Here is a 15,611-nt window from a genome sequence, read left to right as displayed (position 1 = left end):
TTGAGTAGTTGGGTTTACAGGCCCACACCACCATACCTGGCTGCTTTTTGTATTTTTAGTAGAGACGGGGTTTCACCGTGTTGACCAGGCTGATCTGGAGCTCCTGGCCTCAGGTGATCCACCCGCCTTGGCCTCCCAAAGTGCTGGCATTCCAGCCGTAAGCCTTGGCGCTCTGCCTCTGTCTTTTTTTCTAGACTGTAAGCTCCAAGGCAGGGGCAGGGTCTGCCCTTCTCATTTTTAAAACATTTGTTTTATTTTTTATTTTTGAGATGGGGTCTTTCTCTGTTCCTCAGGCTACAAAATTGTTGTCCAGCATACAAAAATGCTGGAGTGCCCAGAATTTATAAGCTCTCAGTAAATATTGGTGACTCTCGGTAACCTTCCCTCCTCCAGAATCTCAAAACCTTAGAGATGGGGAAGAAAGCAGCTTATCATGAGTTGTAACTTTGGATGTTAAAAGCATGAGTAAGCTGAGTGTAGTGGCTCTAGCCTATAATCAGCACTTTAGGAGGCCAAGGTGGAGGCAGGTGGATCTTGTGAGCACAGGAACAGATGTTCAAGACCAGCCTGGGCAACAGGAGGAAACCCCCATCTCTACAAAAAAAACCTTTTTAATTAGCTGGGCATGGTGGTGCACACCTGTAGTCCCAGCTCCTCTGGAAGCTGAGGTGGGAAGGACACTTGAGCCCCTACAGTAAAGGCTGCAGTGGGCTGCCACTGCACTCCAGCCTGGGTGACAAAGCAAGACTCCATCTCAAAAAAAAAAAAAAAAGAGCATAAGTTGTAACTTTAAAAACAACAGCAACCGAAATACTGTGATTATTGTGAATGAACTAAATTGATTGAATTGTATATGTAACAAGAAAGGTGGCCTTTGTTTGGTTTGCGTTTGACGAGAAAAATCAAGCGGAAAGAAGATGGGGGTTGAATATAGAGAAAAGAAGGAAAGACAAGGAGAAATAATTTGATTAGAATCAGCAAAGGGCAACTAAAAAAACAACAAAACCAGGATTACAGACATCAGCAATTTGAAATATTGTATTTAGAACAGTCGTGTCTGTTCTAAAAGCATTTTGGCTTAGGGTGATTCTTCATACATAAAGATAAACAATACCTTGGCAGTCTCATAACATATTCCTGAAAGTAGAAAGAAAAGAAACAGATGGTCATGGGAGAACAAATAGAACCAAGAGAAGAAGAGAATTTTGAGGACATGTGGTGCTGACACAACATACCAGAATCTCATGAAAAGATCACTGTTATTAAGCCTTCATGGGTAAAGCAGCATTCTGCTTGCTACAGAAGCTCTTAAAGCCACCCTTTTTTTCCCCCCAGTTTTTGTAGAAACGAGGTCTCACTGTATTGCCCAGGCTGGTCTCAAACTTTCCTCAGCCTCCCAAAGTACTGGGATTACAGGTGTGAGACGCTGTACTTGGCCTTCAAGCCATTCTTTACTATTATATAATAATTATCATTGCTTATTAATTCTGAGTTTATGTCTATCTACTAAGCGTCTGTTGAGAGTCAGCAGTATGCCAGAATGCTAAGAATACAGAGAGGAAAGATGTAGATCTCAGGTAATTCATAGTTGTGTGGGATGAGCAAGTAAAAAGGACAATTAGAATGTTGGATGATAATAAGTATGATAGAATTATCCAGAGCATATCATTGATGTACAGAAAAGATGGCCAGGCGCAGTGGTTCACGCCTTTAATCCCAGCGCTTTGGGAGACTGAGGTGGGCAGATCAGTTGAGGCCAGGAGGCCCATCTCTACTAAAAATCAGGAGGCAGAGGTTACAGTAAGTCGAAATCGTACCACTGCACTTCAGCCTGGGCGACAGAGCGTGACTCTCTCAGGAAAAAAAAAAAAAAAAAACAACAGAAAATATGCACTTATTCCTGGCCAGAAGATCAGGGATGTTTTCTGGGGAAGAAAGTGCATAGAAGCTGAATCTCCCAAGAATGTGTAAGTCTTGTTAGCTAAAAAAGAAAAAAATCAAAAGCATTGCAAGAAGAGAAACAATTGTACAAAGACACAAAGGCATGGCAGAGCATGATGATCTCCCAGAAATACAGAAATACCAATTAATCTGTTTGGAGTGTGAGGTACAAGCAGAAGAGTGGTGGAGAGTTGAGACCTGGAGTAGTAGGGTGGAGCTTGATTATAAGAAGGAACATTACGTGTAGTAGTCTCTATTTATCAAGGTAAGGAAATCTGATGCATTTTATGGAACATTCCAATCTAGATGATTTAAAAAATTTCATGGCCGGGGGCGGTGGCTCACGCCTGTAATCCCAGCACTTTGGGAGGCCAAGGCAGGTGATCATGAGTCAAGAGATCGAGACCATCCTGGCCAACATGGTGAAACCCCCGTCTATACTAAAAATACAAAAATTCCCTGGGCGTGGTGATGTGCGCCTATAGTCCCAGCTACTCAGGAGGCTAAGGCAGGAGAATCGCTTGAACCCGGGAGGCGGAGGTTGCAGTGAGCCAATAGTGGACCACTGCACTCCAGCCTGGTGACAGAGCAAGACTCCATCTCAAAAAAACATGAGGTAATGGTACAAGTGTGAGCACTTACCCAGAGTTTTATTATCCTATAATTGTTGTAAACTAAACTATTACTGTGATTTCAAGTAACTGCCATCCATATTTATATTAAAACTAACTATATTGACTGGTTTGCTTTAATTTTCAGAGATTGCTTTGCATAAATCCACCCCTGTTTGAAATCTATCAAGTCTTGTTAAGTCCAACACAACATCATGTAGCACTTATAGGAATAAAAGGACTTATGGTATTAGAATTACCCAAGAGATGGGGGAAGAATTCTGAATTTGAAGGTGGAAAATCAACAGTGAATTGTAGGTAAGTTGTATGGTATTTATCTGTATCATTTATTATATATACAGAAAATTGTTCAAGACCAGTGGTTCTTAAGCATGTTTAGTATACTGCTCTTGAAACATTAGAGCACTCCTCGTGGTCTGCAGACTGGCTTCTGTGTTACCAATGTTTATAGTATATGTGTGATTGATTGTACTTTTATTCTGCCTGAAGTACCACATTGCTCTCTCATTGGAGGCTAGGCCATTCTTTCAACTAGGTAGAAGTAAGTATTTTATATATATATATATATGTGCGTGTATATATGTGTGTGTGTATATATGTGTGTGTGTATATATATATATTTTTTTTTTTTTTTGAGATGGAGTCTTGCTCTGTCACTCAGGCTGAAGTGCAGTGGCACAATCTCGGCTCACTGCAACCTCTGCCTCCTGGATTCAAGTAATTCTCGTGCATCAGCCTCCCGAGTAACTGGGATTACAGGCAAGCGCTGCCACACCCAGCTAATTTTTGTATTTTTAGTAGAGATGGGGTTTCACCATGTTGGCCAAGCTGGTCTTGAACTCCTGACCTCAAGTGATCCACCCACCTCAGCCTCCCAAAGTGTTGAGGTTATAGGTGTGAGCCACCGCACCTGGCCTATTTTTATATAATTTCTTTTTCAACAAATCCAGAAAAGTGAATCTGAAAGATCTACTCAAAAGAGTACAGATGCTTGTCAACTTACGATTGGGTCATGTCCCGATAAACCCAGTGTAAGTTGAAAATGCATTCATTGCTGACAGCACAGCAGATGATCCCTGATTTAGGATGGTTCAGCATAGGATTTTTCAACATTATGAACCCATCATAAGTCATAAGGAGCTCCTCGATTTATGATGGATTATGTACTGGTAAACCCATTGTAAAGTTGGGGATCATCTGTATAAGGTAGAAACTACTTTTAGCTCCACAGCTTATAAGTTGAGTCCCCTTAAACTGTTTATTTCCTAAGTCTCTGTTTCCTCGTTTTAAAAACAGGATTGATAATATCTGCCCTTGTAATTTCCTAACAGGGTTAGTAAAAGCATCAAATGAGATACTATATCTGAAAACACTTGTACTGTGTAAAATATGTATCAATCCTAAGTCAAACCATCCTAAAATGTATATATATGTATGAAATATTATATAATTTGAGGCCAGGCACAGTGGCTCACGCCTGTAATCCCACCACTTTGGGAGGCCCAGGTGGGTGGATTGCCTGAGCTCAGGAGTTTGAGACCACCCTGGGCAACATGGTGAAACCTCATCTCTACTAAAAAAAAAATCAGCTGGGTGTGATGGCACACACCTGTAGTCCTAGCTACTCAAGAGGATAAGGCACAAGTACTGCTTAAACCCGGAAGGCGGAGGTTGCAGTGAGCCAAGATCGCACCACTGCACTCCAGCTTGAGCCACAGAGCGAGACTTCATCTCAAATAAATAAATAAATAAAATTTAATTAAATTATTAAAATAAATTATTTATTTTGAGACAGAGTCTCGCTCTGTAGTCCAAGCTGGAGTGCAGTTGCATGATCTCAGCTCACTGCAACCTCCTCAGCCCAGGCTGGAGTGCAGTGGCGCGAGCTCAGCTCACTGTGGCCTCCGCCTCCTGGGTTCCAGCGATTCTCCTGCCTCAGCTTCATGGGTAACTGGGAATACAGGCACGCGCCACCACACTTGCCTAATTCTTGTATTTTTAGTGGAGACGAGGTTTCACTATGTTGACTAGGCTGATCTCAAACTCCTGACCTCAGGTGATCCACCCATCTTGGCCTCCCAAAGTGCTAAGATAAGTGTGAGCCATCGCACCCAGCCAATGTGCTATAATTTACAAGATATTTTTATTTCAATTCTTTGATATTGTTTGAATAGATGCCTTGAATGCCCTCTCAGCATGATTTCAGGGAAATACATTTGAAGGAAAGAGAAGCAAAGAGTGTTAAAATAGAAATTCCTTTAGGGCCTTTTACGGTGGCTCACACCTGTAATTCCAGCACTTTGGGAGGCCGAGGCGGGCAGATCACCTGAGATCGGGAGTTTGAGACCAGCCTGACCAATGGCGAAACCCCCTCTCTACTGAAAACAAACAATTAGCCGGGCGTGATGGCAGGTGCCTGTAATTCCAGCTATTCGGGAGGCTGAGGCAGGAGAATCGCTTGAACCCAGTAGACGGAGGTTGCAGTGAGCCAAGATTGTGCCATTAAACTCTAGCCTGGACAACAAGAGAGAAACTCCATCTCAAAAAAAAAAAAAAGAAGTTCCTTTAGAAGATTTTTCATCGGCCGGGCGCGGTGGCTCAAGCCTGTAATCCCAGCACTTTGGGAGGCCGAGACGGGTGGATCATGAGGTCAGGAGATCGAGACCATCCTGGCTAACACGGTGAAACCCCGTCTCTACTAAAAAATACAAAAAAAACTAGCCGGGTGAGGTGGCGGGTGCCTGTAGTCCCAGCTACTCGGGAGGCTGAGGCAGGAGAATGGCGTGGACCCGGGAGGCGGAACTTGCAATGAGCTGAGATCCGGCCACTGCACTCCAGCCTGGGAGACAGAGCAAGACTCCGTCTCAAAAAAAAAAAAAAAAAAAAAAAAAAGAAGATTTTTCATCAAAGTTGTATAAAATGTTTTGGAAAATTATTATCTTTATTTTAGTACCACTCCAGTTGCTGAGAGATTTTTCACCAGTTCTACCTCTCTGACTCTAAAGCATGCTGCATGGTATCCAAGTGAAATACTGGATCCCCACATAGTGCTGTTAACATCAGACAACGTAATAAGGTAAATTTTATTTTTCTCTCTCTTGAAGCCTTGCAAGTGGGAAAGCTCTGTTTCTGTTTGCCAGTTAACAGCTCAACATAGAACAAAGTGAGTCATTGAATGAGTCTGCTTTTATCTAATGGCTGTTGTAACCCATTCTCAATCATAAGAATCACCTAACTGCCCTAACTTACGTGCCTTACTTACCACTATTCCTTCTCAACTAGTCTTCCTGCCTCCAAGTATCTCCTTTCCTAATCTGACACATTAGAATAATCTTTCCAAAACTCTTTCATCATGTCACCTTTTGGTGATAATGTAGCATAAAAGAAAGAGAATATAAGTATAAATTCAGAGATTTGAATTCTTGTCCCACCTCCTCTTCTGTTATCTTTGAGATCTTGAGCTTCTTTTTAGGGATGGGGGTGGCTCAGTTTCCAATCTTTTAAGTTGAGCAGGTTTGATTCAATAGTTTCTAAAGCCTCTTCTAAGCTTTGCACTCTATTATTAAATGCCCTAATGCTATGTAGATTTCTACTATATTATCAGTTAACTTTCTGGATCGTTAATTGGGAGGACTCAGCAGAAGTACAGATACCTTCAGTTTTATTTTTCTTAATCACTGCTTTTAACTGTGCTCTACTAAATCTTCCTTCACTGCTGAACGGCTCCCCCCTTAATGGTGTCTTGTACAGATCCCCATAGCTTTCTTGTTACTTCTTGTTATGAAAACAGTGTGTCCAGTTTAAAACTCTAATCTTGGCCAGTTGCAGTGGCTCACACCTGTAATCCCAGCATTTTGGGAGGCCGAGGTGGGAGGATCACTTGAGCCCCTGAGTTTGAGACCAATGTGGGCAACGCAGTGAGATCCTGTCTCTGCAGAAAAATTAGCTGGGCATAATGGCATGTGCCGGTAGTCCTAGCTACTCAGGAGACTGAGATAGGAAGATTGCTTGAGCCCAGGAGTTTGAGGCTGCAGTGAGCCATGATCATACCACCACTGGGTAACAGAGTGAAACCCTGTCTAAAGAAAATAAAAATTTCAAAAGCTATTTGATCTCAAATCTATTTCACAACTATGTCCTGGCCCTTTTGTAGGTCAGACCTGTGTTTTGTGGGATCAGAAGCGATTGGAGAGTGTGCGGTCTGCTCTTTCACTCTTCCTCTTATCCCAGCACTTTGGAGCATAGGGTGAAGTGTAAGGAATGGGCTGCCTCCTCCTTCCTCCAAATCTAACTCCTTCAGTGTGGGGTAGGGGAATGGGATAGGTGAGGTAGAGATCTTACCAAACTGGTAGTGATGGGGAAGTATGCCTGATCTTGTTTTAATCTCGTTCCATCTGTCACCAGTGAACTCCGCTGATGTGGTAGTCTCTGCATAGATGGTGTGTGTGTGTGTGTGTGTGTGTGTGTGTGTGTGTGTGTGTGTGTGTGTTGAAGGGCAGTGTTGAACTTCCAGCTCTCCCCATCACTGAGGAGCTCTGGCTCCCATTGGCTCCTGTCAGTTCTCTATGCCCTGAATCCTCTCTCAAGATGGGGTACAGTATACCTTATCTGCAGGGTGTATATTCCAAGACCCCCCAGTGAATGCCTGAAACTGTAGATGGTACTAAACGTGATATGTGTGTATTGCTATGTTTTTTCAATCTAATAACTGAGACAGCTACTAAGTGACTAAGGGGCATTCAGCTAGGAAATGCACCAGTCTCCCTTGTTACAGGTACCTCCACATCTGGCTCTTTCCTAGAGCCTTCCCTGCCCACCCGTTTGGCTTTGGAGTTCAGGGCAGAGAAAGAGGGGAGGGAAAATCTTCCCAGCACAAACATTATACTGTACTCCGAAGGACTCTTTGACATCCTCTCTTCTTAGTCTTCCTTTTATATCCTATGATGGAAAAGGAGATGGTGGGAAGATAACGTAGGTATAGTTCTTAAGCCCCAGAGGAAGTGTCTGGCCCCAGATATTGAAGGTTCTTTTTTAAAATATGTGGTACTTAACACTTCTGTTTTCCTAAGCTTTGGAGATTTTGGGCAATTTCAGAGCAAAAGGAAATTTTCACCGAATGCCCTGTTACACTTTCTTTTTCTTTCACTGTTCCCCAATACAACATTATTGTCTAGTATTTATGTGTATTTTCAAGTTAGTAACGCTTGTAGGAACCTAGGAAGACTGTAATAAATGTGTATTCAAATGGATCAAATTATCATGAAAAACATTTATTAACTACTTAATGTGGCATTTTATTGATATTAGAAGAAACCAAGTTTAAAAATTCTTAGTGGTGTCAGACAAAATAAGTGATTGTAAGGGACATTGGATTTCTAAAATGACATTACTGGCCTTTTGAAAATTCTTTCCCTTTTTCACAATAGCCTTATATGCTGTGAAATATAGGTTACTTTAAAATAATTTTGGTTAAAAAAAATCAGTATCATACTTTACCTTGAGAAAATAGAGATGATATGATATTGGGTTTGTTTGTTTGGTTCTTTTTTTTTTTTTAAATGGAGTCTCACTCTGTCACCCAAGCTGGAGTGCAGTGGCATGATCTTGGCTCACTCCAGCCTCCAGCTCTCTGCAACCCCCACCTCCCAGATTCAAGCGATTCTCCTGCCTCAGCCTCCCGAGCAGCTGGGATTACAGGTGTGTGCCACCACACCCAAATATTTTTTGTATTTTTAGTAGAGACAGGGTTTCACCATGTTGGCCAGGCTGGTCACAAACTCCTGACCTCAAGTGATCCGCGCACCTCAGCCTCCCAAAGTGCTAGGATTATAGGTGTGAGCCACTGTGCCCGGCCAATGTTGGGTTTTTATAGAACAAACACATAAATAGATTTGCAGGCTAAATGTCACTCACTCTGTCAGCCAGTTGGCATATAAAGAATAAGATACGGTTCTTTCTCTGGTGGGATTTGGTGTCTAATAGGCAGAGATAGATGTGTGTAGTTGAAGGAAAACTGGCAAGCTTAGGGGCAATAGTGAGATGACTGGACAAGGCGAGTATAGCTAAGGGCTCAGGACGGAAGTGACAGAGGTGCAGTGGTATGGAATAGGCTGTTAAAGAATATTGGTAAGGATAGAGAACATTTCTTCAGGTCCCAGTGAAACCTCCCTCATGTAGTTAAACAATAAATGAAGTAGACTACTTTGCAACAGCAAGATTTTTGCAAAGAAATAGTTGTGATAAGTGGTGGGAAAATTCTCAAGAACTGACTAGATGGAGAGGAAAGTGCAGTTTTGGGAAACGAAAAGAGAATTTTAAGTGCTGGTTTTCTTCTCTTTTGGTTGCTAGAATTTACTCGCTACGTGAGCCCCAGACACCCACTAAGGTGATTATACTTTCAGAAGCCGAAGAGGAAAGCCTAGTACTCAATAAAGGGTAAGTTTTTATTTGAGTCATAAAATGGTTTTTTAAATTAGCTTATTGGGATTATAAATGCAGTTTTAACATACTGCAAGGTTTTGCAGAGGTGACTAGCATGCTTTTGGTAATGTGAGAAGTAAGTGTATTTTTAGTAGAAACAGGGTTTCGTCATGTTGGCCAGGCTTGTCTGGAACTCTTGGGCTCAAGTGATCCTGCTCGTCTCAGCCTCCCAAAGTGCTGGAATTACAGGCCTGAGCCACCATTCATTTCTTTATCACCTTTCTATGTGATAAAGAAACTAAGATAATATCTTGCATTGATGTTTGCTTTCTCAGCTATATGAAATTGTGATTTCATTTTAACCATATTTGTTAACCTTGTATTGAACTAGAATCTTCCTGAATAACTACACTAAATTTTAAATGCAAAAACAGCATGGTTTTATGATTCGTCTTCTTGATATAATGTATATTTGCTGTAGAAAATTGAGAAAAATAGATCAAAGTATTAAGAAATTGAAAATCTTTTGTAATCTCCTATAGCTATAGCCTGTTTCAATACAGCAGCCAAAATTTAATCAGATCATTCTACTTTAATATACAGTTTAATCAGATCAGTTTAATCAGATCATTCTACTTCCCTGCTCTCCACACCCCATTGATTTCCCAGAATCTTTACCTATAAAGGTTCCACAGGTATGCCACCTGATTGACTTTCCAGCTTCATTCCTCTCTCTGTGCCCTGGCTCTCGGCTCCAGGCACCTTGGCCTCCTTGCCATTCCACAGACGTTAAGCACTTCTACCTTAGACGTTTGCTCTCCACCTTGACTGCTCCTTCCCTAGTTAACCACAGACTTGCTTGCTTACTTCTTTCAGATCTTTGCTCATATGTCTTATCCGTACCAACTAGTGTAAAGTACCACCTCCATCAGTACCCTCTTACCCTACTTGATTTTCATGATATTTTCTGAGTTTATGTTCCATCTTTATTTCTTTTTGTGGTATGTCTCTCTCTAGAGGGCAGGGCATTTGTTTAATTCACTGACATATTCCCAGACCCTAGAAAACACCTGGCACAGAGTAGGTGCTTTGAAATTACTTGTAGAACTTACGGATCCTGCTGCTCAGAGACAACTGTTGATGTTTTCATGTGTTTTCCTGTTTCCTTTTTGCATTTGTGTGTATGTATATATTTTTGCTATTTGTATATCTGTGTATTTAAACTATTTAAGATGAGAGTAGAACCAAATAATTTTATGGCTAGCTTTTTTCACTTAATTTCATGAGTTTTTTTTTTTTTTTCTTTTGAGATGGAGTCTCACTCTGTCACTCAGGCTGGAGTGCAATGGCATGATCTTGGCTCACTCCAACCTTTGCCTCCCAGGTTCAAGTGATTCTGCCTCGGCCTCCCAAGTAGCTGGGATTACAGGCGCCCGCCACCACGCCCAGCTAATATTTGTATTTTTAGTAGAGACGGGGTTTCACCATGTTGGCCAGGCTGGTCTTGAACTCCTGACCTCAAGTGATCCACCCGCCTCAGCCTCCCAAATTGCTGGGATTACAGGCATGAGCCACAGCACCCAGCTGAGAATGTTTAAATGTTAACCTTCTTCATAATCATTTTTTGTCTTTTTAATCCATTGCCTACAAATGCTGTATATACCTACCTCCTATTATTATTTTGTGTTTTTGTTTTGTTTTTTTTTATTTTTATTTTTTGTTGTTTTTGTTTTTAACAAGTTGGTTTTTACATCTCTTTCCAGAAGGGCATATACTGCATCTCTAGGAGAGACAGCAGTGGCATTTGACTTTGGGCCATTGGCAGCAGTCCCAAAGACTCTATTTGGACAAAAAGGCAAAGACGAAGTAGTGGCATACCCACTGTACATCTTATATGAGAATGGAGAGACTTTCCTGACATACATCAGTCTGTTACACAGGTGAGTTGTGGCGGTCACCCACCTGAAATGAAAACTCAGCTTGGGCTCCAGTAGAGATCGTTGAGGCTGGACTCGGGAGCCATGTTTTTGAGTCTGTGGAAATGTTGCAGCCTTCCGATGCTTGGCTTGCATCTTTTTGAGAAAGGGTTAGTACAGATCATTTGGCCTCTCATTTCTTCATGTTATTTGGGTAAGTTCTATAGAATTCTTGGATAATCACTTATGATAGGCCTGGATTTGTGTTCACAAATTCTAGTTATCCGAACAAGTGCTTATGGTTTATCTTATATGAACAAGGCACCATGTAGACATGGTAATCTGGTATTTATGTCCCAGTTGTGGGGAGAAAGATACATACACATGAAAAAATACTATGTATACCACAGTATTGGTACACAGACAGTCAGAACCAGAGGAAGGAGAGGTCATTCTGACTGCGAGGTTGAGGAAATTTTTGTAGAGAAGCAGCGATGTCATGTGTGACTTAGAGGGTTCATTCAGGATTAAATGAAGTATCAAGGAAGGGTGAAAGCATTTCTGTCAAGGGCAGCATAAAGTAGAGTCTAAAAATAAGCAAGTGCAAGTGTCATTCAAGCTTCATTTATTAGACATTCTGGGCTACAGCTGAGGATTCATGTAGGGAGCATTAAGTGATAAAGCTAGAAGTATCTGCCCTGAGAAAATTTGCTGGCATTAAAAATACCTCTTTAAAGAGTGAGTGTGGATTTTTTTTTTCTGTAGGAATAGGGTAGTAGGAAGCCAGTGATGGTTTCTGAGCAGAAGGACAAAACAATTGGTTAGGAAAGGGACTGGGACAGAGACTTTTAAAGAAGCTTTTGCAAAATTGAGCTTATAATTTATGAGAGTTTGAACTTGGGTGGTAGTAGAACAGAGAGAAAAATTAAACACAGTAGATAGCAACAAAGGAAGGATAAATAAGACTTAGTTACTGTTTGGATAAGGGAGTATGCCATGAACAGAAACAGGTCAGTAAAGGCAGCTAATTGGGGGAGAAACTTTATTTTTAAGTAAATCAGTGTAAGATAGTATTGGACCAATAAAATGGAAATATTCCATGGACAGTTGGAAATACAGGATGATGAGAGACAAGAAGAATTAAAATAGAGGTATGAGAATCATCTGTCATGGTGAGAGAGTCTATACAGGATAAGAATTTGAGGGAAAACTGCAGAGGCATAAGGCTAAGGACTGAGCATTAGAGTTTATTTGCTTATAAATCGACTTAACATACTTATTCAGGGCCCACTGTGTGGCAGAAGATGGAAATACAAGATTGAAGGCAACATTCCTACCATGTGGTTCCTTATCTATCAGAAGGGCATACAACTAAACCAGTAACTATAGTACAGTGTCGTGTGCTCAGGGCATCACCGGGTTCTTCAGGAGTGTAATGGAGTAAATGAGTAGACCTGCTGATGTTGGAAGACTTTGAGGAAATGCTATGACAAAAGCTTGGACTTGAAGGATTCACTAGACAGTCGGAAGTGGGTACAGAAGAGAGAAGAAAGTATGCAAAACCGTAAAGATAAGAAAGATGAAAGAACTTGACAGGTTACAGAATGGTGAGGATTCACTATTGAGTGCATTCGCCTTGCAGAAATGTTCTCTGCCTTTCACACATGAGCTCAGGAGGATTTTGTGGTAACGTTAGTACCTTCTCTTACCCCTTCTCCTCTTACTGCTGAGCCCTCATTTGTCCAAACCATGATCTGCCTAGTAACCTTAGCCCAAAACCCAAAAGTTATCTTCATCCTTACATTTGGGACTGATCAAAGTCCCAAATTTCTGTGGATTTTGTGATTAAAATTTTTTGGAAGTATACACCAAGCTTGTCCAACTCACGGACTGTGCACAACCCAGGACAGCCTTGAATGCAGCCCAACAGTTCGTAAACTTTCTTAGAACATCATGAGATTTGTTTGCGATTTTCTTTTCTTTCTTTCTTTTTTTTTTTTTAAAAAGCTCATCACCTATTGTTAGTGTATTTTCTGTGTGGCCCAAAACAATTTCCAGTGTGACCCAGGGAAGCCAAAAGATTAGGTGCCCCTGGTTATACACCCTTCTCTCCATTCCGTTGTCCGTGCATCAGAACTTCATCATCTGCCTAGGTTATTTTCTTAAACAGTTTCCCCAGATCCCATTTTGGACCCTTCCATGTCTTCCTCCCTAATACCAGATTGATTTGTAAAGTGAAGTTCCATTACTTGATTTAAACCTCTAGTGATATACTGTTACCCAGCAGACTGAATAGTTTAACATGGCATCCAAGATGATGTACTTCATAAGCCAGTCCTGGATGTCTGTCTAGCTGTTTTGCCATTGCTTTAGACCTTGTACTTTGCCTCCTATCATACTAAATAAGTTTTCTTCTTCTTAGTTCCTTGTCTTTCATGCTTCCAGGACTTTGCATAAGCTGCTCAACAACCCCCTTCCCAGAAATCATTCTTTCTCTATTTTTCTTATTTGTTTTTGATAGCTTTCTTCATTATCTTTGTATCTTTTTGTCATTCCTTTGTACACCATAAATCCTTCTGTTCTTGCACTTATCACATGGTATACTAATTCTAGTTAAATGTCTGCCTCATCAACTAAACAGTCATTCACTGGGAGAATCATCTGGCACTCAATAATAAGTATTTGTCAAATCAGATTTAGTATAGGGATCCAAAGCCTTGAAGAGAAGCTACATTTCAGAAGAAAGGATTTGGTAGTCTTGGAATATAGATGGTAGTTAAAATGAGGCATAGTTTAATAAGCTCTCATTTAAGTGTGTGTTTTGAAAAAAGTCAAAGCATACAACAGAATCCTGGAGAACACCAATATTTAAGAGAAAGAAATTAGAAAAGGACATTAGAAAATTGTCTTTAAAGAGGTAGGAAGAGAGAACTATAAGAAAGAATTGTTATAGCTGTTAAGGATATTGAGTAGCAGTAATTGTTAACCAGTGATAAATGCAGCAGAAGGTTAAGTGCCTTTTGGATTTAGCAAATCTTGCAGGTGACCTTTGCCACAGTGGCTTCAGTGGAGTGGTGAAAGCATAAACCATAGCAAATTTAGGGCAAGGGTTTCCAGCCTCTGTACTATTGACATTTTGGTCTGAATTATTGTTTTAGAGGTGCTGTGCTGTAGGGGAGTGTTTAGCAGCCTCTAGCCTCTAACCACTAGATGCCAATACCTCCCCGCACATTGTGACAACCAGTTGTGACAAGCCAAAATGTCTTCAGACATTGCCATTGTCCTCTAGGGCAAAACTGTCTCTGGTTGAGAAACACCAGAGCAGTAGAATCTGAGTGGGAAAGCGAGAAGGTGGAGTATTGGGAATATCCTACATTTATAATGAGGGTATGATAGCTGGAGGAAAACAAAGTCAAAGAATGGTTTTATGGGGTGAGCAAGCTTATTGTCAACATTTCCCAAATATGTTTTTACTCCTTCTTTAGCCCTGGAAATATTGGAAAGCTGTTGGGTCCGTTGCCCATGCATCCTGCGGCTGAAGACAACTATGGTTATGATGCTTGTGCTATCCTCTGCTTACCCTGTGTCCCCAATATCTTAGTGATCGCCACTGAATCAGGAATGCTGTATCACTGTGTCGTGCTAGAAGGGGAAGAAGAAGATGACCAAGCAGTAAGTGCAGGCTGCTGTGGGTGTTTGTATCTTCGATACCTGGAACACTTCCTGACCCAATATGAATGCTTAATATATGAGAAGGAATTTTAACTTATTTATGGAACTTCTGATATTTTGGAAATTAAACAGTTAAAAAAGTAGCTGAGGCACTCTTAGCAATCTAAGTGGAAAGAAGTTAGAAGGTTGCCCAGCTTACTTGGTCCACCCGTCTGCGTGTTACTTTCTGATCTCTATATTGCAATCTTCAGGGACAGATACAAAGAGCCTTGGAATCACTGCATCGGCTTTTTTCACAAACATCTTCTTAAAGGAAGAGAGGTGTTATCTCTTCAGAATAACAGTGCAGTGCACTGTTAGGATAGAGGTGGAATTAAGAATTTGAAAGCACTATTTGACCCAGCTTCTTTTTTTTTTTTTTTCTGAGGCGGAGTTTCGCTCTTGGTGCCCAGGCTGGAGTGCAGTGGCATGATCTCAGCTCACTGCCACCTCTGCTTCCCAGGTTCAAGCGATTCTCTTGCCTCAGCCTCCCGAGTAGCTGGGATTACAGGCACCCACCACCATGCCTGGCTAATTTTTATTTTTAGTAGAGACAGGGTTTCACTATGTTGGCCAGGCTGGTCTCGAACTCCTGACCTCAGATGATCCACCCACCCACCTTGGCCTCCCAAAGTGCTGGGATTACAGGCATTAACAATCGCACCTGGCCCTGACCCAGCTTTTTGCCTGTTTTTAATTGTGTACATTTTTAAATTAACATGCAAGATCAAAATTACAACACTTTTTTTTTTACAGTCAGAAAAGTCCTGGGATTCCAGGATTGACCTCATTCCTTCTCTGTATGTGTTTGAATGTGTTGAGTTGGAGCTTGCTTTGAAACTGGCATCTGGAGAGGATGACCCTTTTGATTCTGACTTTTCTTGTCCAATCAAACTTCATAGAGGTAAGCTCTTCAATAAATGTAGTGCTTTCTTCCCATGATTTTTATAGTAAGACTATCATAGACTGTTCCTATGTCATGTGTTTGTTC

The 15,611-nt window shown here is 41.2% G+C and overlaps 1 protein-coding gene across 2 annotated transcripts in view; it reads left to right on the top strand.

Annotated features, from left to right (window-relative positions):
- Positions 1–15,611, top strand: part of NUP88 (nucleoporin 88) — a 34,071-nt gene that overhangs the window by 1,939 nt on the left and 16,521 nt on the right. For both annotated transcript variants that reach the window (XR_012425175.1, XM_005582642.4), the window contains exons 2-7: positions 2,701–2,870; positions 5,524–5,649; positions 8,922–9,008; positions 10,757–10,933; positions 14,395–14,581; positions 15,377–15,524. Coding sequence is in view for 1 of the 2 variants with exons in the window: in XM_005582642.4 (XP_005582699.3) it covers positions 2,701–2,870; positions 5,524–5,649; positions 8,922–9,008; positions 10,757–10,933; positions 14,395–14,581; positions 15,377–15,524 (895 nt within the window). In the remaining variant the exon portion in view is untranslated. The remainder of the gene's footprint in view (positions 1–2,700; positions 2,871–5,523; positions 5,650–8,921; positions 9,009–10,756; positions 10,934–14,394; positions 14,582–15,376; positions 15,525–15,611) is intronic.

This window comes from Macaca fascicularis, chromosome 16, assembly GCF_037993035.2.
Source record: "Macaca fascicularis isolate 582-1 chromosome 16, T2T-MFA8v1.1".
NCBI lineage: Eukaryota > Metazoa > Chordata > Mammalia > Primates > Cercopithecidae > Macaca > Macaca fascicularis.
The sequence above is the reverse complement of the archived record's forward strand: the minus strand, read 5'-3'. Positions and strand labels throughout refer to the sequence as shown.